Source organism: Echinops telfairi, unplaced genomic scaffold (assembly GCF_000313985.2).
Source record: "Echinops telfairi isolate 266 unplaced genomic scaffold, ASM31398v2 ScPeMD7_3533;HRSCAF=4204_0, whole genome shotgun sequence".
Taxonomy (NCBI): Eukaryota; Metazoa; Chordata; class Mammalia; order Afrosoricida; family Tenrecidae; genus Echinops; species Echinops telfairi.
This window is the reverse complement of record NW_022107431.1, coordinates 42,742,533-42,764,708: the sequence shown is the minus strand read 5'-3', so window position 1 is coordinate 42,764,708 and position 22,176 is coordinate 42,742,533. Positions and strand designations below refer to the sequence as shown.

Sequence of the window (22,176 nt, the reverse complement as noted above, 5' to 3'; positions counted from 1 at the left end):
GTGCCCTCTGAGTCGGTGCCTTCGCCTTCTCCCTGAGCAGAGAGCGGAATGATAAACCCTTGGCTTTAAACATTTTAGTTCTTTAGACCATGGAAATGTGAGTATTGTACCATTTCTTCCAGTATCTTGTACCTCGGTCTTAAATTGCTAAGGTCCAGCTCTAATGACTAAGGATTGTAAAAACCTTCCAGGTTGAACAAATAGCCCAAGATGTGTAGTTTTACTGCTTAGGAAAAAAGGCAAGGAGAGGGTGCCTGGCTGCCTTAGGCTTTGCAAAGGAGGAGGAGAATCAAACTCACCATCAGTCCAAGGCTGATGCCCTTGAGATGGAGGTCAGACACACCAGCACCCTTCAACCTTCTTTTCAATTCCGACATCAAGTATCTTTCCCGCAACATTTTTGACTTTTCTGCCGGGTTCAATAATCCATTGCAAAAGCCACTCCGAACTCACAGGCCATCTGGACACACTCGGAACGAACCGGGACAGAGGGACAGAGACTCAGTATGTTCTCTGTTCAAGACAGCCTCCCCCGGCTGGGTTCACAGGCACCCCCTGCTTGGATCATTGTCATCAAGCGCTTTTAGCACTCAGCCCCGTGGTCCTTTAACCTTGGCCTGCTATGGCGAGTGTAGCCCAGTCAATAATTCCCCCCTCGACCAGTGAGCCTCAGTCTAAAGGCACTAAGCTGGAGCGAGCTCTGTGGGTCAGCAAACTTAATCCTTTCCCCAGTTTCGTGACTAGAGGCAACTCTCTCCCCCAGCAGGGCACTGGGCAGGCCTCTGCCCAGGACTGTTGGTTCGGCTGTCTCTGCTGCCGGGCACACTGGTATCACAGTTGTCTGCCTCCTCGTGGACTGACGAGGTTCACTCGCTGGTTGCAAGGATCTCGGGGTGTACTCTACTCCCCGTTCTTCTTTCTTGATGGTAGTGAGACACACAGCCCTCTCCCTCTCTCGTCCCCGCTTCTGATTTCATGTCAACCTAATGGGATGGCAAAATTCACCACTCCCCAGGTTAATGTTCTATACACCCTATTTACATGGGCCCACCGACTAAGATGCCACATATGTACTTTATTTACAGAACTAACAAACTATCCAGTCTCCTCAGTGGGCCACAAACACTTGACATTTGCATAATCCGACACAGTCGTTTCTACTCTGCCCAGTAGGGTTACTATGAGTCAGAATCAGTTCAATGGCAAAATGCGTAAACGAGTGTTCAATTTGATGTTGACTAACTGATGTATCATAACCGTGTGGTGCACTGGCTTACCTGATTTGGACGTTAGGGAAATTGTAGCGGATAGCTGAATCTTTTGTCAAGACCACATTAGTCACTTCCTAGAGGTGATGTTGTAGAGACCTCACTAGGTCTAGACATGGAAAACTGATACTTAACCAACCCAAGTGGCATTCCCCACCGCCTTTCTGCCTTTCTTTTCTCCTTTCTCTCATATTCCTTTCTTTTCTTCGGCCTTTCTTCAATGAGCATTTATGTGCCCAATCTATCTTTAAAAATGTATTGCCAATATAATTAAAGCCCATGGACCCCCCTACTCAGATTCATTCTCCTTTTTCACCTGCAAAGAGGACAACTGGCTCAGAATCTTACCAACTCGTTTATTTCTTTGTCCTTTTGCCTTATAGGCATGCATTCCTCAACAAAGTATTGTAGGCTATTACTTTGCATGTTTTAATGCACTATAAAGGATAGCACACTGCCCCTATTTGTGCAACAAATGGGCTTTTCTGTGAGAGTAATTTGTGAGATTTGTCACCTTGTTCTCCGAAGTACTTGTGGAGTTGACCCTCATTTTTTTTTTACAGAGTCACATCTGCTTTGTTCAGCCAATGTTTTTTAAGCATCCCTTTGCTATTTGGTAAGCAGATGGTACGGAGGCAAGCATACAAAGATTTATAAGACACTAATCCCTGTTCTCAAAGAGCTAACAGTGATTTCATAGAGAAAACCAGTAGCCATCAGCTCCATTCGGAGGCATGGTGAGCACCTGCATGCCATTGTACAGCTGCACTCCATTCAGCTTTCAGTGATTGTTTTTTCAGAAGTAGATTGCCAGGCCTTTCTTCCAAGTGCCAGCTGGGGGAACTCAGTCATCAACTTTTTGGTCAGCACCCAAGCATTTAACATTCTGCACCACCCAAAGGCACCTGATTTCAGGGAGGTGAAATATAATTAAAGATAGCAGTATCAAGGACTATCTGCTCTAATAAGGCTTGTGCATTGAGTCACGTGAGCATAGAGGAAATATAACGGAGTCTGAGAAATTGGGAAAAGGAATCACAGGAAGTTGGCAGGAGGCCTTTGCGGCCATATGTGTAAAAGACATGGGGCGGGCAAGAGCATAGTTATTTAAGGAAAATTAAAAAAAGAAGATATGGTTTTATTGGACTAAAGAAGTCAGAGCTTGAGCCTCAAGAATAGTTTAGAGTTGGATTATAAAGGAGCCTTTTACGTCATATTGATGAATTTTACTACCATTCATCAGTTTGTCATACTATGTAGGAGGCTTGCATGTTGCTGTAATACTAGAAGCTATGCCAACCATCTTTCAAATAACAGTAGGGGCACCCAGGATGGGCAAGTTTAAACATAGCTTCTAGAGTTAGACAGACAGACTAGAAAGAAAAAGTTTAATGATATGCTTGAGAAAATTCCAAAAATCTAAAAGCCAAACTCACTGTCATTGAGTCAATTCTGACTCATAGCGACCCATTGAAGCTGTAGATTTTTACAGGAGCAAACTGACTCATCTCTCTCAGTTAGCCAATGAAGACCTTATGGATAACAAGGAAACACTATTCAGCTGAATTGCTTTGGATTAATCACCAGGGTGGATCCATGGCTAGACGTCATCTTTGGCAAAGCAGAGGGCTGATAACCCAGTGAGATGGATTGGCACAATAGGTACAACAATGCATTGGAACACGGTGGGGGTTCTGAGGGTCCCACAGAACCAGACATCATTTCATTCTGTGGCACATAGGTCCCCGTGGTGCCACAGCAGCTCAGCATCCACTAGCAACAGCCACAAGCCACTTTACTAGCTCATGTAGGCAATGAGGAAGGAGTCACTGGGAACATTTTTAGCAGGAAAATTGCATCATGGCTCTTTTTAAACTCATCCTAGAAGTAAGGAATAGATGAAAAGAGAGCAATTCTGGTAATGGAGAGAGTAGAGTAGATGTAATTATAGTAATCCAAGAGAGAAATGCCAAGGTCTTGAACTAAACAGTGGTATTGGGAACAAGGGAGGGGAATTATCTTGGTAAAGACTTCAGAAATGGAATGTAATCTCTATGAGGCAATGGTCTACAAAGGGCAGAAGAAAGGTAGAAACCGTCTAATTCAGAGAGGCAATAAGGAGGTGCAGTCTGCAGAGAATTTAAAAACAATAATAAAACTCACTCTAACCAAGTCTGCTTTTTATTATCACCATGGGCCACAATCCTAAACAATGTCAAAGACAAAATTCCCCTCCCTGGAAAATCTGTTGTCTAAATTCTAAACAGTTGCCATGGTTACTGTTAAGTTTTAATAATATAACAAATATGTAAGCTTCAAATTAACACATTTTGATTGCTCAGCCTTTAATGAACGTTGTGTTCTGTATACAAATCGATTCAGAGCACTTGCAATCACATAATCTTTCACAAGGCAGATACAGATATTAGTTTGTACAGTAAATTGTCATAGTCCAGAATTGGATAAAGTCCCTTCTGTCTTGAAACTCTAGCCTTGTGGTTCTTCTTATAGAACAGTTGCCACCAGGTCTTTTCCATGTGTGTCAGAGTAGACCTGTGCCCCGGAAGGTTTCCAGTGTCTGATTTTTCAAAAGATCATTCTTGACCTTTCTTCCAAGATGATTCTGGTTGGGCTTCAACTTCCAACCTTTTGTTCAATCCTTCAAACAAGCAAACCTACGAATGTTGATGTAAACTCATAGCAACCCTACAGGACAGGAAAAACTACTCTTGTGAGTTTCCAAGACTGAAGTGGTTTGAGGTGAGTAGAAAGCCCCTTCTTTCTCCTGGTTCAATCTTAAGGAGGGGGAAAAATTGGAGAGAAGCAGAAGAAACCTTTGTCTTGGAAGCTAAGGAGGAATTCCAAGAATATTTCAACACTGTTAAGTACTGGAGGGAGATTAAGTGATCCAGGCAAGGCTAAGCCACAAGGCATCACGGGACATCTCTGGCAGGGAAATGTCAGTGGTGCAATGGAGACAGAAGTCAGATCATGGGTAGGAGCATGTGCTTGTCATGAAGGAAGCAGAGCCAGTGAGATTGTGCTCTTTCAAGAGGATTTGGAGAGAAAGAGATGAGGAAAATGAAAGTGAGGCAAAGGGAAGGGAAGGTTGTCTTAGGATCTGAGCCCAGAGAAGACGTCTAGGCACATTGAGCTCAGGCCCCGGCACCAGATTGTACGTTCCTGTGGTCCTCCCTGTGAGATGGAAGAGATGCTGGTGTGTGAGAGAGGGAAGCCAGGTGATAGAGCAGGGTCTCAAGGATACGCATGTGTGGGTCCTAGAACACAGATAGAGTTCGTCTTTCCTAAGCATCACCTCCTTCTAGATGGCAAAAGGACATTAGGATCCGTTCAGAGAAAAGTATATTTTGAGGAGGATAGTATGAAATTTTTCCAATTGGCGACCTCTATTTCTGTTTTGAAATAGGAAGCCTGGTCATCTGCTAAGAGTGATGGATGCATGGAGGGGTTTAGGTGCCTTTTTCTGTTTCTACTACTTCACAATAGTTGTTGCCTTGGTGATGCATAAATCTGTGAAGAAGAGAAGGAGGAAAGAAAGGTGCGCCCTGCCAATCTTGAGTGGCTACAGCACTGAGATGCGCAAGGTACCTCAAGGCAGAAGCATGGACATCGCTGATCAGTGGGAACTGATGAAACTCCCCAGACTGGAATGATATGATATATTAACTCCCAATTAATAATAAATAAATATTTTCTTTTAAAAAACCACAAATGATGGCAAGCACGCCTGTCGTCTGACCATGCTGATTGCGTCCCCAGGGGAAGGAAGCATGTCAGAGTCTCCTACATGCCGGGCACTGGAGCCATGTCTCCTTGTTTGCTTTGCTACCTAGACCGTGCAGTTCACAACTCTTCCTTTCTTGGAAGTGTATCCACGGCATCGGCCCCAATAAATTAAATAAAACTGAGTCAGTTTTCAAATATATATTTAAAAAAAAAACAACTCTGGCAGAGGCTCTGTTGTGTAACCAGAGCTTGGAAGGCGAGGAGTGAGAAAAACAAGCCTGTGCCATGCGGTGCTGTGGGGGGACCCGGAGCCGAGCGAGAGCCAGATGTGAGCAGATTTCTTTCAAGAAAAGCTGAAGGAAGGAAGGCACCGCTGACGCCTCCTTTTGTTATGAAAGTGGCAATCCCTACCAAACATGAGCAACTTCAAAATTACCTGCTCACACCTTTTAGGAGAAAATGAAAAGACAACGTCATCAGAATGAATGAGCATAATCATCCCCAAATCCAACGCTTCACAAGTAAAGCAAGCGTGGCTCTAGCGGCTGTGTGATCCTCTCCGTTAGACAGCGGGAGAGTGCTGTGTATGAGCGAGCATGGCAACTGCTTCAGCACAGTGGCATCACTCGGGTTTGCGGGGACGCATGCGGAACACACTGGTGACCCAGGCAGAAGGCGTGATACCAGGATGACCGTCTATAACAGTTGTGTGCTGTGTTTCAGCAGCAAATATTATTCTTATAAACATTCCCAATGAAAACATTGTTGGTAAGCCCTGCCTGTTTTTCTTCTGTGTAGCTACGATCTTGTGGTAAGGAGTACTGGTGAGCAGACGTTATGTTGAGTCATATTTCTGTGTGCTAGCCACCATCTTGGGTTAAATAGCATTTTTGAACCAGCATCAGTAACTTTATGAGAATGAGTAATAATAATTAAGGGGGAAAGGGCAGAGAGGGAAGAAATGGTCTTCACTTAGTTACTAATAATACTGTAATGAAAACTGTGGTGATTCAATATAGAAAAATGTTACAAACTGAGGGGCCTACTCACCTCTTACTTCATAAGGAGAAAGGAGAGTCGAGATCAACAGCCCAAGGCTGATCATGGATGTGGACATATCTCCGCTTTCCAACCGTTTTAGCAATTCTGACATCGACTGCAATGAATACACAGTTCTCACAGACCATACTGGAAGTTACGAGGTTTGTGGAGAAATAGTAGGCTACAGTTCAAGCTGAGGAATACTCAGGACGCAGTTCTTCTACCAGGACAACTTCTCAGCAGTTTTTCCAGCAAGACAATTCCAATGTAGGGCTCTCTCGGGCCCTCAGCCAACCCTCTGCCTTGTTCCACCTCACTCTGCCAGTAAGCCTCAGCCTGAAGTTGCTCAGCTCCAGCCCCGGGAGACAGCAGACCAAGGAACTGGAGGCGCCCAACCCCACCAGGACGTTCCTTTCTGAAGGCTCTCGGCTTCTTTGCTCTGCGGGCTGAAAAGCTCACCACGTCATTTCCTGGTTCTCCTACTGCCATTTCTCTGCTGCTACTTCTGCCATCTCATCTCATCTCCAATGTTGCTGCTGCCGTGTGTGTGTGTGTGTGTGTGTGTGTGTGTGTGTGTGTGTATGCGCATGTATCAGGGATCCTGTGTCCAAAGAATGTGTCCTGCTCTTGGCGAACCTTTATTGGTGGTAGTGGTCTCACCCCCTCTGCTTGGAGATTGACTCCGTCTCAAACCTAACAGAATGGCAAAACCGACCAGTTCCCTCACTGGGGTTCTAGATGCCTTACGTGCATGGTCCCATCCCTCCAAGGGTACCATGAACCTTATTTGCAGTATGTGAAAGCTGTCCAATCCCTTTGGTGGGCCCCCAGCACTTATTTGCATATCCCCATCCAATCCTTTGTTGAGAGTTACAAGGTCACAACTAGAAACATCATATAAAATGGATCCGGCACATCACACGTGTAGTCGTATCATCTAAGGGATGTTTCTTACATTCAAGAAATTCACAGTTCTATTGGACATATCCTATTGTATTATTAAAATGAATAGTAAACATTACTAAGGATAATGCGTGGTCGAGTAATAGGAGGAGGCCTCTGGGGAGGTGGTGACACTGAAACCTCACTAAGTGACACTGATCCTGATGACACCAGTTTCAACACTCCCCAGGTCTACTGGTCTCTGTAGTCCAATAAAGATGTGGTGAACTCCAGGATCTGGGGGGAGCTATTTGAGTTGTGCCTTAGCTTCCGCACATGTGCAAGGCTCACGAGGTCCTTAAAGACAGCTGCTAAATAGCCACTTTGGTGCTACATAGATACCGTCATAACACTCTCGTTCTTGCTCCACAAAATTAAAGGCCTTGGCTTCAGTGTCAGGACCATTCTGGGCTCCTCGGCATTTCTTCAGACTTGAGCAGCTCTCTCTGTGTCCCGGACAGCAGGAGTGTTGTGCAAGCGGACAGAGGCCTGGCCTCGGAGAAGTCCTGAGCAGCAAACCACGGTAGCGCTGAGCCAACGAGGAGAAAGCAGCACTCTGACCTGGTTGAGCTGGGGTTCCAGCTTCATTGTGCCAATCTCAAGAAGACATGCCTCTGACCGCGATAAACCTCTCAGGAATGTTGAAACCGCTTTCCTAATCAAGCTATGGTGAAATCACTGTCGAAATCTAAAACTTAACTTTTCCAGTTGAAATGTGGGGAATTTCAATGATGCAAACAAGAGCCTAGAGTCCCAAGGGGGTATCCATGGGTAGTCGTCTCTGGGTTCGAGAAAAGTCCGTCAAGAAACTAACGTCTTCCCTTCGGTAGCGCATTGCATACTGAATTTAACTTCCTGTGGTGCTTACTTTGATTATAAGTTTAAATATGAAAGGGCGGGATGCGTTAAGCCTGCCATGAAAAAATACAGAGCCCAAAGTGGCCAGTAGTTTAAGCCTTTGGAACTGTTTCTCCGATACTGTGCCTCTTATTTTTATAGACACGGAAGGGGAAGCGGCCTGTGAGAGGCCTACCCATGTAATAAATTCAGACGTTCCCAGACGTCAGCCTCCTAGAAAAGGCTAAATGAATGTTTCTGAGTATATTAAATGGAATCGCTGCTCCCTGAGAAGATCCCTGAAATCTGAGAACTGACTCTTCAGCCTGCTCGGTTTTAGGCACTTGGGAGTCAGCATGCAGAGGCTCTGAGTAAAGGCGCAAAGCTTCCGGTGCTAATCGTAGTCTTTCACCCTACATCAATAAATGAACTCATTAAATCTAAAACTAGAGTTAAACTCATTAAACCCTTGAAATAGGAGGAAGACAAATTCATCTAAAGAAAACACAGCCTTCCCAGCAGCATGCATTATGGGCTACTAAACTTAAGAAATACTAATTGGGAAGATCCTGATGACTCCGGACACACAAATGTGCTCAGAGGTTTGGTTTGTGTTGGTTTTGTTTCTGAGTTGAATGCTTTCTACATTAAGACTCGGTAGATTAGCAAAAGTTGATAAATCAAAACACTGGAAGCCTAGTTCAGAAAGCAAGCAGATTCATAAATCTGGTTGAAGAAGCGATGCAAATATCTATTGTAATTATAAGCAGTACCAAGGTTACAAATGTTCAGTTTACAGACAACTCATAGTTACAAATAAACCCCTGTGACATTTATTATATCTAAAATCTGAGGTACATATAAATGGTTTGTCATCATGAATAGGCTCTATTTTGTGAAATGATTAAAAGTAGTATTATTATTACTGTATTATTAAGCTAAAGATGTTTATGATGTCGGGAAGTGTTTTTCCAGTGTTTCATGCATAGAAAGGTGCCTATATAACCCATATACTTTACTATGTACAAATATACATTTGCCTGACATTGGATAGCAAACCATATCTAAATGTTCCAACTAACATACAAATTCACCTTGAAGGCAAATGGGTGAATTTGTGAATGGGTGAGCTCACTTGTGCTCAGGAGACTCCCCGGATAAGTCAAACCCTGTTAGCACAGCCGGTGCTGCTCCTCAGTTTGCTCTTGACAATGTTGTTTCATGGCAATTGACTCATTAGAGTTTGTGGGAGTTAGAGATTAGGATCTGATCTCTGGGGGACACAAGTTCTTTCTCAGAGACCTCAGGGTGTGTCTCACTCGCCATTAACAAATTCAGGCTTATTTTTGCCATTGTTAGTTTGTTTTAAAGGGTGACTGGGGACCTTTTGTGAAAGCAGTAATCATGACCAATCAGTTGGCTTTTCTGTGACAATATTTAAGCAACACAATGAGTTTATAACCAAAAACAAATTGGCATTTCCCAGCTTGATGCTCACTTTATTAACTCTAAATAGCTTTTAGATGTTTGCCTTGCCCCAAAATGCAGCCTGGACTATACATCAAAATAATATGACTTGATAGACTTAATAATATTCCAGACAATGGTTTCCACAACAGCTAGTACTGGCATCAGTGTAGGGCTCTTAATGAGTAACAATCTTATTTCATTATAATTATAATTTTATGACATAATTGTGACCCCATATTGGACCTCTGGAAATAAAGTCTTTGGCAATGATATCATATATTCTCAATTCCTTTAAGAATAAGTAGCGCATATATAAACACATTAATTTCCTCCTAAGATTCCATCTAATTCTAATATTTACACATGTATTATGAGTCAGTTGAACACACACTGATTCTTTTCCTCAAAGCCAGGCCTCACCCTAGACATAACAAAATAAGCAAATAGGCAGGTTCACTTTTATTATTCAAATGCAGAAATAAATGTTATTAAAGCAGAAGGCAAGCTATAATAAAAGATAGCTAAAAATTGATAATAAAAAAGGACTGCACATGATTTTGTAGAGACTAATTGGTCAAAATGATAATTTGGGTAAAATTAAGTGTTTTGAAAAGTAAGTTTTCCCATTCAATAGTTTTCATATACTATTTTCATGTACTATTTTCATATAATAACTTCATATATTTTAAGCCCTATGTATTTTTTTAGACTTTTTCCCTGGTGTTTACAAGAGGAAATAATATATTATTTACCTTATTTTTAGCCAGCTTTGGACAGCAAAAATTTGGAAATAACCTATGCATTCAATAAGAAAGTTTTGGTTGAATAAAGTAATACCAGATGGTTAACTAGCACAGGTCTTAGCTTCCAAAGGAGAGTAATAAACGAGGACTGAAACCCCAAAATAGCTCTTATTTCATTCTGGAGAGCATCTGCCTTTTAATATTATAACAAAGTTCAACTTGTAGATTCGGCCAGTCCCTGTAAATTTTCAAAATCAATTTAGAAAATAAAAAATAACAGGACTCTCTGAAGCCCTGAAAACATATTTAGAAATAAAAACAATAGGCTTAAATAACCCTTCCCTTGAACTTCTCAGCAGCCCCATTCCAGGGAGAATCCTGTCAACCAGTGGTCCTCCACCTTCCTCATGCGGCAACCCGTTCATACAGTTCCTCATGTGGTGGTGACCCCAAACCATAAAATGATTTTCGTTGCTGCTTCATCACTGTCATTTTGCTACTGTTGTGAATCGGACAACCCCTGTGAAAGGGTCGTTCTACTCCCAAAGGGGTCACGACCCACAGGTTGAGAACTGCTGCTCTAAATGGCTTCCACGCAAGGACCAAGGTGCCAATTGCATGTGCTCTCAGAGTGGTACCAGAGGACCGCCTGAACCTCTGCGTCACCTTTATGTGGATTTAAAAACAACACGGGCCCTCTGGCTAGATGAAATGGAAACTAGAATTCTTTCTGGTGGACAAAGGTTAGCACGCAAGGACTTGGCCAGATTTCTACACCCGTTTGCCCTACCCTCTTGGCAGGGGGCCAGCTGCCTGCTTCACACAGCCCTACCCTTTTTCTTCCGACCTCCCACAATAAGAGGTTGCAGCCAAGCTATCCTTGATCCAAGGCCATGACCTTAGCCCAGGGAGTGAGTGAGATCATGGCAGACTCGCGTGTGCAGATGTCATCTCGCATGCAGCCAGTCTGCGTGACTCGAGAACTGGCTTGAGGAAGGTATGGCCCAGTGGTAGCTGGGAGGGTGGTGACTGCGTTGCATGATGTATGTTGGGTCATAAATGCCTTCAGTGGCCACCGAGTCCCAACGCTCATTGCTGAACGCAGACCCTCGTGGGACGTGAGTGGAAGCGGCCCTTCGCACCGGGCTGTACCTTGCAGTCTTCAGAGAGTGATTCCCACCTGCGGGCCTTTCAGGTTGCTTTCTGAACATCCAGAATTTCTACAATAAACGAGTTATTTTTAAGAAATACAGACCCTTTGGCTCTACCTTTAGAATCGGCACCTCAGAAGTTCCTCCAAGGACCAAACTCGCAGGTGCGAGGTTGAACGCAGGCGCGGAACAGAGATAGAAGTTAGCCAGGAATGTGAAGTTGTGAAAGATTTTGTTGAGGCAGGGAAAGAACTCCCGGGAGGGAAGGGAGAGCAGAGAAAGGGACAGGGGCATCTTGAGGCCCAGGGAGGGTTCCGAGACCCAAGTCCCTGCTGCCTCACAGCGGCCCTGTAGGGCTGGCTACAACTGTCTGTGTGAGTTGCTGAGATTTTAACTCTTTACAGCAGGAGAAAGCCCTGTCTGTCTCCCTGGGAGAAGCTGCTGGTTTCAAACCGCTGACCTCACGGTTAGCAGCTCAAAGCTCAGCCACCATGCCACGGGGCTTCAGAAGTCCCTCCGATCCCTTGAATGTGGCCAGTCTTACTCTCATAAACCACTTGGAGGCTCTCAAGGTAGCAAAACTGAAGAAGGTCCTAAATAGACCCCACTCCAAGAAAAAAAAATCTCACTGCTATCAAGTGAATTCCAACCCTTGGCGACCCTAGAGGACCCGGGAGAAGTGGCCCTGCTGGTTTCCGAGAATATATGGACGTAGAAACCCTCATCTTCTCTCCTGTGGAGCAGCTGGTCATTTCCAACTGGTGACCTTGAGCTTAGTGGTCCCGTGCATGATCACTGCGCCACGGGAACTGTTAGATCTCTCTGGGGAGAGATATACCTCGGTCCTTGGCTCCGCGCCAGAAAGAGTTCACGCCGAAGCCTGGTTTGTGATTGAAGTGAGTTTTATGAGCGTTAGAAGAAGTTTCAGGTTTACATGGGCACCCGCAGGGCTCCTGAACGTGCAACCTGCCTGGAAACTGGCCGCAAAGCCTCTCAAAGTCTTGCAAAAGTCCTCCAGTCCACTCCGGGGTCCTGCCTTTTCAAGGATTCCGCGGGGAGGCGTGGTGGCCGACCCCATTGGCTGAATTGAATTAGGTGGGCCAATCCAGGTGCAGCTCCCACCCACGCATTCCTGGCGGGAAACCTGAACCTCTGAGCATGTGCAGTGTGCCACTCCTTTGTTTCCATAGCTCGGACCACTGGGCATGCGTTAAATGGGCGTCCCAGCCCTACGCGAGCCTCCCTAACAGAACCCCTCTTCCTAGACCTAGTCCCCCTTTTAATGACCATCTCCTTAGCTGGCATTTCGTAATTACAACAGGAGTAGAAAACTTAGAACCAGGCAACTGTGCATATTAACCTGGGTTTAGTCCTCGAATGTAACTTCTAGCTGAAGAGAGCAGCCCAGCCCCTCCGGCTCCTCGCTGTAGTTGTAAGTGCTTCGGCCCTTTCTTGTCCACCTCACCCCCGCCGCCGGAGCCACCACTGCGGCTCTTCCTGTCAGAGGCAACTGAGGTAAACTTGGAGGGAGCCCACGAGAGAGAAGCCAGAGCAGCCCAGGAGAAGGCAGGGACAGAGGAGGTTACTATTGCTCCTCCCCTGACTCAAGTGCCCTGGGGGGAGGGGGGCTGGCGTGGTGGACTGAGCCCTACAGTCAAAGGGCACTAGAGGTATTTCCGAGCCTGGGGACTGCAACAGATGCTAGCGGCCCCTCTCCTCCTTGGCCCAAGCTGTTGATTTCTTCTTCCAAGTGGCTTTCAGTCTCTAGGCTCTGAGCCTAGAACTCAATGCCTTCTTTGACCAGCAGCAACATCCCTCCTGTCTCCTGAGTGCTCCCTGGTCTGTGTGTAGGGTAACAGCGGGCTACTGGGGCTGAAGAGGGGGCGACCATTGGGACTATCAGAATAGGAAATGAGTCCCACACACCATCTTGACCCTTACTGGTTGCTCCAGACCCCAAGCTGCCATGTTTGCCTGTAGTCCAGCCACTAGACCGCAGGTCCACCAGCACCAGGCCAAGGGGTGTAGAACGCAGCCATGTGGAAGGCCAGCAGTTCCCTGGGTCTGGGATTCAAGGCCACCTCCATGTTCCCTTCCTGGAGTAACGCCAACTGCACAGCAACCTGCACTTCGGAATCTACCAAGGTCATTCACTGAGGAGAGGGTCCATGGGTCTGTGAGACTTATTTCTGACACCATCGGATGTGCCATATCACCAAACGCACACATTGCTGTGGAGCAGGGGTAAGTGGCCGGAAGTCGCTTCACACTAAATCTTTAGTACCCTTCCCTCTCCTGTGCTCCCGAGTGTAACCTAAGAAGAAAATGTCCTGCCGCGCACAAACTCTCCTGATAAATTATAAATTAAAGCCCGCTCCAAAAGATGCAGTCTTTCTGTGGGTTCTTCATGAGCCAATGTTACTGTGCTAGATTAATCTTCCTCCAAATTGAGAGTAAATTTTTGTGTTCTGGTGGTATTTTTAGACGGAATGGTGTGCAGAGGCTCTTTCTTTACTTAGAAGGAAAGTGACAGGACGTGGGGTTGCCTAGCAGTCAGAGGGCCTTGGGCCAGATCGAATGAAACATTTCCTGGTATCCAGGACACTACAAACGACAATGGGTCAATCAATGGCGGTGGCGGTGGGGGTGAGGGTGAAATGTGTAAGTCTGGAAACAAAACAGATGCTTATCTGTCTGGAATTTCTTAGACAAAGCCTATTTGACAAGCCCGGCAGGGCTTCCAGACACAGGGTGCTATTTCTGCCCTGCACCGTTGAAACATCGAGCCAAACGCAAAAAGCACACACAGAAGTGCCATCACACAAACCAGAAACATCCCCCAGTGTTTCTCAATGAGCACGGGTGGCATTTGGGCAGGCAACTGGTCCGTGTTGGTGCAGGCGTTGCAGCTTGGTTAGTATCCCTCCGAGCCAGCCCATCTCTGCGTTTCATCTCTGCATCAACAAGATGAAAGAAAGTACTGTGCTTCTCACAGCACTGAGGAGAAACAGAAGGACATCTGAATAGCACTCCGCTGCGAGGCCTGACAAGTGCAAGGACTCATGCACTTCCTTGAACATTCCCCACGGCCCGCCCCACCTCACCCCACCCCGCCGTCCTTGAAACTGTGGGCATCTGCAGAAATAGAATTTTGTATGGACCGATGTTTAAGGAAGATAGGGCTCTGAGTGGTCACGCCGCAGCCAATTATTTCTGAAATTTTAAGGTTCCCTTTTGAGGGCGAAGAGTACAACTTCTCACCCTGACACGTAGTCCCGTTTGGGTTTTGCTTTGTCTTGGAAGAACTCATTAGAAAGGTTTCTTCTCCTCGTCTTTTGTGGTTGTTCGTTACCGTCCAGTTGACCGGCTCGTGGCAACCTTACAGTCAACAAAGCAAAAAGGGTCTAGTCCTGCATCTTCCTCACAATCTGAAGCCACGGCTTCCACTACTGTGCCAATCCATCTCGCCAAAGGTCTCCCCACCCTCCCTCTGCCACCCTCTACGTCATCATACATGCCTCCCACGTTAGGTCCGACACAAGCAAGCCAGACAAGGTTCTGTCGTGTCCAAAAGGCGTTCACTGGCTCACTTTCAGAAGTTGCTTGGTAGGCCTTTCTTTCCAGCCTCTCAGGCCAGACGCTCCACTGAAATCTCTCTACCGTGGGTCGCCCTGGTGGTTGACGTACACACTTGTGGCATCACTTCCAGCCTCTTCATAGCACGCAAGTCACTACAGAATGAAAAACAGCCTCCTCCCTTACAATTGCCTGAAAAGTTGTATTTTTCTTATAAGATGGGACTGGGTTAAGGGGGTTCCTAGTTTTAATGAAAAGAGTTGCCATTCATTCACTGCCATGAGCAAAGGAAAATGAGCCATTAGGAAGAAGATACACTCCACCCATCCCTCTAGTATGAGGAAATGCATAGTTCAATTATCTTCTCTTGTATCTCTCAGGAAACACTTACCAAGAGTGATCCCTTCAGTAATTACCAATGTCGCTGTACCTGTTTCAGAGCTGTGGAGCTGGCTTTTTTCGCACCTGGTCGGGAGAATGCGCACCCTGTGACTGTAATCGTAATTCGGACAAGTGCTTGGACGGCTCTGGATCCTGTGTGGTAAGTGAGGGACACCTGCCATGGTCCCCCTGTCTCTCTGGGTCTGTGCCCCTTGAACGGGAATCAGATTTCTTCCCAGCGCCAGCTCGTGCTGCCTAGGAACAAGCAGTCCATTAGGCTTTTGTCTTGATCCTTCCCCTTTTCCTGTAAAGCACATCCTTTTAAAGGACTTCGGATGCTGGGGGGGGGGGGGGGGGGGGGGGGCAAGGCATACTTGGGAATGTGCTCCGTGAGGTAACTGCCTCCCCATCCTCACCAGCTGCTTTCCTGCCTTAAGCCAGTGGCGACGGGAGCTAGACACAGTGCACAGAGAAACAAATCACCATCCCAATTCCTCCTCGTGAGTTGGATTGGCCAGCTGTTTGGCTTCACTCCACAGAAACCGGGAGAATCAAACAGTTGCCTCAGAGCTTGTTTTAGAATTTGAGATGATCCGCTCTATTGATCAAAATCAGTGAGAGAGAAAAAACGCCCTTACGTTTTTGAACCGAATCGCCAAATGAAAATAAAAGCGTTGACCCTGCAGTCTTCGTATTTCTGTATTCACGCTCTAAAGAGTTTTTCCTCCCTCCTAACTAAAAGGAATTCCCCCATACACTGTTCTCCCGAGAAGCCTGCTAGACTGGCAGGAAGCTGCTTCTCACAGAGACGTCCTTGCTTCACAGATCCCACGCTCCCCAAACGACTGGCAACTTTGTGAAAATCGGTGTTGAGCTATTTCCCAGAAGTGGCTGCAGTAGAAGTCACAGCTGCACGCCCTGAGATCTTGTTGAATTTTGTTTTGACGAGCTATTTGGATACACGTTCTTATCAGACACCAGAGGCTTTCCAAAACTGCGAGAGTATTTTTGCGTAAACCACAGGAATACTTCATTAAGAACACCGACTTACCTCCAGATTGGCATAGTCGTCCCTAGGGAGCAGACCATTGTGACCAGCAGTGGCCTCCCAGGCGTGTACATGACAGAACTGCTTCGCTCACTCGTTACGTTAGGGGGCAAATTAGAACTTTTTCATTTATTTGGAAGCCACACGTTGGCATTTTTCCTAGGGGCAAAAAGAATTAAATGGTAAAACACCAAATGTTGCTATCTTTTGGTAGGTTTTTGTTTAGTCCTGCTATGGCTACGGTCCCCTTCCCCCATCTTCTCAAATAACCTTGACATCCAGGATGTCCTCTGCTGTGATGTAGGCAAATGCAGCTGCCGAAGTCTACCCCTTCCGAATGCGTCCATCTCCGGTTTCCTGTTATTTTAATCCCAGTGGCATTTGACTATATATATATATATCCATGGATACCCTGGAACTAATAATGTACATCTCTGATAATCTGACAGATGAAAGGCTCTTTGTTAGCGGTTTTTACTGAGACACGAGAGGAGGATAAGGACTGGCAAGCCCATTCATTCACTGCTGGGAAGATGGGAGACTGAACGGAAAGCAAAGAAAATCCTTCCTGCCGTGCCTGTGGAGAGCAGGGACCAGGCCCCTCTCCTTAGCAATGACACCACCGGACTAGGAGCTGTGAGGGCTTGGTCTTTCACCTAGACAGGAGCTTCTGTGAGGGACATGCACCTAATTCCGTTGACAATTCCTTGGGCGTGCACAGTTGTAATCAATATGCGGGGTGCGTTAAGGTGGAAACAATGCGGAGAAGTTGCCGTCTGTTTGCAGTTATTTTGTCTAGCAGCAGAAAATTGGAGCAGAAAGAAATAGTCAGCCTGCTCATGTTGTAGGTGATGCCCATTCCACCCTAGCCAGAGCGATATACCTCCTTGTTTTTCTGATGAAAATTATGTATATTCCATGTAAATGTAATAATAATAACTGAATAGACATACATTGTGTATCATATACAAAGTGGAAAACAATCCTATTCCCCAGAGCTATATAAAATACTCCATAAAAGCCAAGCACCCTGCCATCGAGTCGTTTCTGACTCACTGGAACCCGGAAGGAGAGGTAGAACTGCCCCCGTGCGTTTATTTCTAAGCCTAGAACTCATTACAGGAGTAGAAAAGCCCTCTCTTTCTCCTTCAGCACAGCTGGCGACTTAGAACTTCATATCTTAGAGGTAGGGGTCCAACACAGCACCACAACTACACTCTTCTAAATGAATTTCAATATGTAGACATATATATAAAACTTATTTTATGAAATGGGGGTGGGGTGGCAAGACAGGAAGGCCTGGCAAGTATAGAAAGACTATTTTGTCCCTGAGCTGACAACTAGATGAAGTCTATGATGTCACACTGGAATCAAACTCAGTGTATTCTGGTTCCTTTGGCATTACTTTTCCCTCCTCGGACCAGAGAGAATCATTTCTCAGCTCCTCGAGTCACCGCACTGTTCCTTAGCTACCAGGGAGCCGCAGCCAAGAAGCAGCAGGTGCCCCATGAACACATCCTCGTACTTTCCTCTGGGCGGCAGGTCTTACTCAGCTGTTACCACTTTTGTGCCTAATGCCTTTTTCCAAGAAGTCCTGGTGGTGCAATAGGTTAGCACTTGACGACTACCTAAAAGGTGGAAGGTTCAAACCCACCGTCACTTTGTGGAAGCAGGAGGATTACCCACCAGGAAGGTAACCCCCACTTGCTTGTGCTTCGTTATTAATTAGTACTGAACAAGTTGGTCTTGCAAAATTCTACCGCATGAGCTCCAGCTTTGTTTCTATTACCAAGACCATATTTTCCAACGACTGCTCCTTCCGCTTTGTTTCCAGAGGGTCTCTATGGTTGGAACTGACTCACGGGCACCTAGCGGCAGTGAGCTGGTCCACATGTTTTCATTCCATCTGTCTAGTGACTCAGCTGTAGTGACTAGTTTCACATCACATGGTGAAAAATGTGAGCCTGTTCACCACCGAGTAGTAAGTAAGCCATGATTACCTTGTTTACTGGGTGCTCTGTCCCTGCCAGGGATAGTAAATTTGAAAAGAGGCTTTGATTCTGTAGGATGTGGCGCTGGGGTTGAGCCAGAGACAGATGCCAGCCATCCCTAAAAGCAGAATCTTTGATGTGTGGTGAAAAAAATGTGCCATTGTCTACTACAGCCTAGGAAGTAAGCACAAGGAAGCCTGTGCTGACCTTGTGTTTTGGATCATCTGATGTTGCATAAGAGAAAGATGAGGCAGTCTGTTTACTTAAAGATGTACAGCCTTTGAAACCCTACAGGGCAATACCACTCTGTCATGTACAGTCTTTCTGAGGTGGAACCCCCTCAGTGACAGGAGTTTGGAAGCACGTTTCTCTCATCTTTGTAATCAACCCAAATTTTGTTTAACTTTGCTTTTATTTTGAAGGCTTATAATGCTGTTGGATCTATCTTGACCTCCCCATCGACTTCTAATTCTTCCTTGATTGCAATATCTAATTTCTCTTTGAGCTTATACTTTACAGGCTTTGTTTATTTTATTGATTGATTGCTTGATTGATTTATCTTTAGTTTTCAAACACATTTTATTGCCTAGGACAGACTATAAAAAATTTACAAGAAGGGATATGCACACTTATTTTTAACGAAGTGGGCCATTCCGGACGTAACAATGGGCTCAAATATAACAAGGATTGTAAGGGAAGTGCAGGACCTAAGAAGAAGAACAAGCCCTTCAGGAACAAAATGCAGAGTTGACAAAGTTACGTTAACTTTTAGATATCAGACAAGCCTAGTGATGTTTCCCCAAGACAACTGGTACCCCTACACCTTTTTTTTAAGTGACTAAATGGTAAACTCTTCACTGATGAACTTTCACCCGTATGGGGAGCACAGTGATCAAGAATGCTCTGAGCCGAGTCAGTTAGTCAGAGCCCCAAACTCCAGGCAGCCTAGTCAACATGGTGATCTTTCCAGGAAGGTTCCAGAAAGAGGCAAAGAAGTGGCTTGTGTCTGGAATAACTAGCCATAGAAAATCCAGATTTTTTCCCAGAATCTTGGACCTATGGACAGAGTACCAAGAATGGCCATGAGAAAGGCCAGCTATGATTTAAAGAGTTGGTGCTTAGTCATTAAGAAGAAAGTAAAGAAAGAGCTTCAAGAGTCCCCAATAAAATGATTTATAATTTAAAATTTTTTAAAAGAAGAAGAAAGTGGTGAAGAGCCCAGTGGCCAGCATTAGAGTGGCTTGGACCTGAGCCGAGGTTCAGAGGTTCACCACTGGCATAGAGCTCCTTTCCTGGGGTGCCTTTTCATTAAACGGTGTACGCATTCATTGATTTCATTTGTCTACTGAACATATTTTTTAAAACCTCAAACTCACCGCTGCCAGGTCAATTCTGACTCACACTCCCCCCTCCCTCCCCCCCCAGCCCCCGCGTGATAGGGCAGAGTAGAACTGCCCGGTGGGCTTCCCAGACTGTGCCCCCAGCTCTCGGAGATGCGCCCTCTTTCTCCCGCAGAGTGACTGGTATTTTGAGCTGCTGGTCTAACTTTTAGTGGCCTAAGAAGTGTGACACCAGAAGCCCTGGTGGCCTAGGAGGTGTGTGTTGGGCTACTAACTTCATCAAGGTCAGCAGTTCATAAACACCAGCTGCGTCTTGGGAGAAAGATGAGGCTTTCTACTCCTCTAGAGATTCACAGCCTTGGAAACCCACAGGGACAGTTCTACTGTGAGTCGGAATTGGCTTGATGGCAGGAGTTGGCCGGTCAAGTGTGTGCAGGGAGAAAATGCTTCCCAGGAAAGGTTTGTGGGCCTGGCTGATGTTATGAAGCACCGGATTCGAGGGCTGGCGGAGCTTTAGAAGCACATGCAGAATCCCCATGACAGTCCAGCGAAAGATGAGAGAGATTTAAGCATCTATGCCAGAATTGCTGCAGGGGGAAACGAATCTAAATGTGAATCAAAATATTCACATGTAAAACCATTGGAAGAGTTGCAAAAATATAATTGAGATCCAGAAAGGAACACACCAAAGTATTTATATCTGGCTGGTGGAAATATAGATGGATCTTATTGTCTTCTTTTCACCTAAGCATATCTGGCCCAAATGTTCTACAACCACTGATAAAAATGTCATGATTAAAAAGATATTTATATTCAAAGGAACTTCCATCCAATACTAAGCCCACGGGAGAAAGAAATACATCAATATATTAAAATTGATGTATTTTTATTGGTCTCAGAGCCTGATTAAAACCCTATTCAGGTTTTAATGCAAATATATTACATCTCAAATTTCTGCAGATACTAGCATTTTCCTCGTGATTTTTCCAGTCTTCTTTTATTAAAATGGATGAGGCGGAAATCAGCCATGTAGACCTACATACTCACTAGATGTCCAAGAAGAAATTTATGTAAAGACTCCTTGTTCCTGTGTTACTTGAAACTGTGATAGCAGTATCCAGGTCAAGTGCACAATCTTTATTTTGAAGTTTTGACATTTTTCCACCTATTGCAAATTTTGAAAGATAGGGATTTTTTTAAAATAGTGATCAATATGGTTTCATGTTAGCTACCATTTTGAAGCAACATCAGAATATTTCATGTCCAAAGAATTCTAAGAACATAGAGGTTAGTGCTATGTGCCCTTGCCCCAGGAATATGATTAGAAATGAATGCAGACAATAAGTTCACTATAGATTGTTAGCGCTTCCCCTCTCTAGCCTGGAACTTATTCCAGTTTTTATGTTCTTCACCGAAACTGATAACAGCACCATTCTGCCTCTCCATCATACTGAGTGTGTTAGTCTGCGTGGACTAGAGAAACAAAATCCATAGACATTCATTTGTATAAGAAAGAACTTTATATACAAGAGCAGTTGAACATTGAGAAAACATCCCAGTCCAGTCCAGATCAAGTCCATAAGTCATATATTAGCTCATATGTTTGATACCAATCTATTAAGTCCTCTTCAGACTCATGAAACACATGCAATGACACTGAATACAGGAAGATCACAGGCCAGTGGGTGCAGAGTCTTGTGGATCCAGTGGCAGTAGAAGCATTTGAGCCCTGTCAGGGGTCTCCACGTGCCTCCTCCAGTTCCCAGGGCATGAGGTCTATCAGTGTAGTGCCATGTGTCTTGTCCATAGAGTGTCTCTCAGGGAGTGAGCAGAGAGAGTGTGTTTTCTGCCTCCAAGGAAAAATACCGGAATTCCCAGAATCTTCAAGGGAAGGCCATGCCCTCACAAAGGCCTCATTGGCTATACAGTGATTGACAGGCTAGACTCCACCCTTTCACTTGTAAGCCTTTCAAATTAACAGCAAATCATATAGCTACCACACTGAGATGTCTCAGTCTTCATCAACAATTTTTTTGTCCTCTTCCCTGGCATTCATCCTAGCAATGAATCCTACCAATTTAACCCAGGAAGGACCCAACTATCTTCTGTAAATTCCAACAGCATTAAGTTATAAGCCCAGCCTCCCACTGGCTCGTCAGCCCTTCTTCCTCTCATTTGTCTTCCACATTAGCAACAGGAATGTGTTTCCCCTGCCGAAAATCTCCATGCGTTTTAACTCCAGGCACATTGAGCTTCTCATTGCCGCCTAAACATGTGCTGTCCATTCATACTCTGCATCTTCTTCTCTTCCTGGGATTTCTTGCTTATCCTTCAAGGCCTAGGTAAAATGGCATTACGTTGCTTTCTCCACCTTTGTCAGGAGGAGCTAGAAAAGGCCCTCTTGGCTCCACAATAGATACGTGCTTTATACGTACCCCAGTTGTAGCATCTATGTTATCCTTGTCAGTTTCCTTCACAAGGCTGAGTTTCGCAAGTGTAGAAACCCAGGCTTCTGCATTTTAGTAACACTCACTGGTCACTGTCTATCATGCTGTCAACTTAATCTGGGCTTGTTTGGTGAATGGATAAACTGGCTGATGACGTAACAAACGGATCTAAATGTAAAAACCTTCCACTTTAC

The 22,176-nt window shown here is 45.2% G+C and overlaps 1 protein-coding gene across 1 annotated transcript in view; it reads left to right on the top strand.

The window, feature by feature from the left end:
- LAMA4 (laminin subunit alpha 4) overlaps positions 1 to 22,176 on the top strand; it is a gene marked incomplete at its 5' end in the record, with an annotated part of 175,128 nt that overhangs the window by 29,740 nt on the left and 123,212 nt on the right. The window contains one exon of the mRNA XM_030886727.2: positions 15,215 to 15,316. Within this exon, the coding sequence (XP_030742587.1) occupies positions 15,215 to 15,316 (102 nt within the window). The remainder of the gene's footprint in view (positions 1 to 15,214; positions 15,317 to 22,176) is intronic.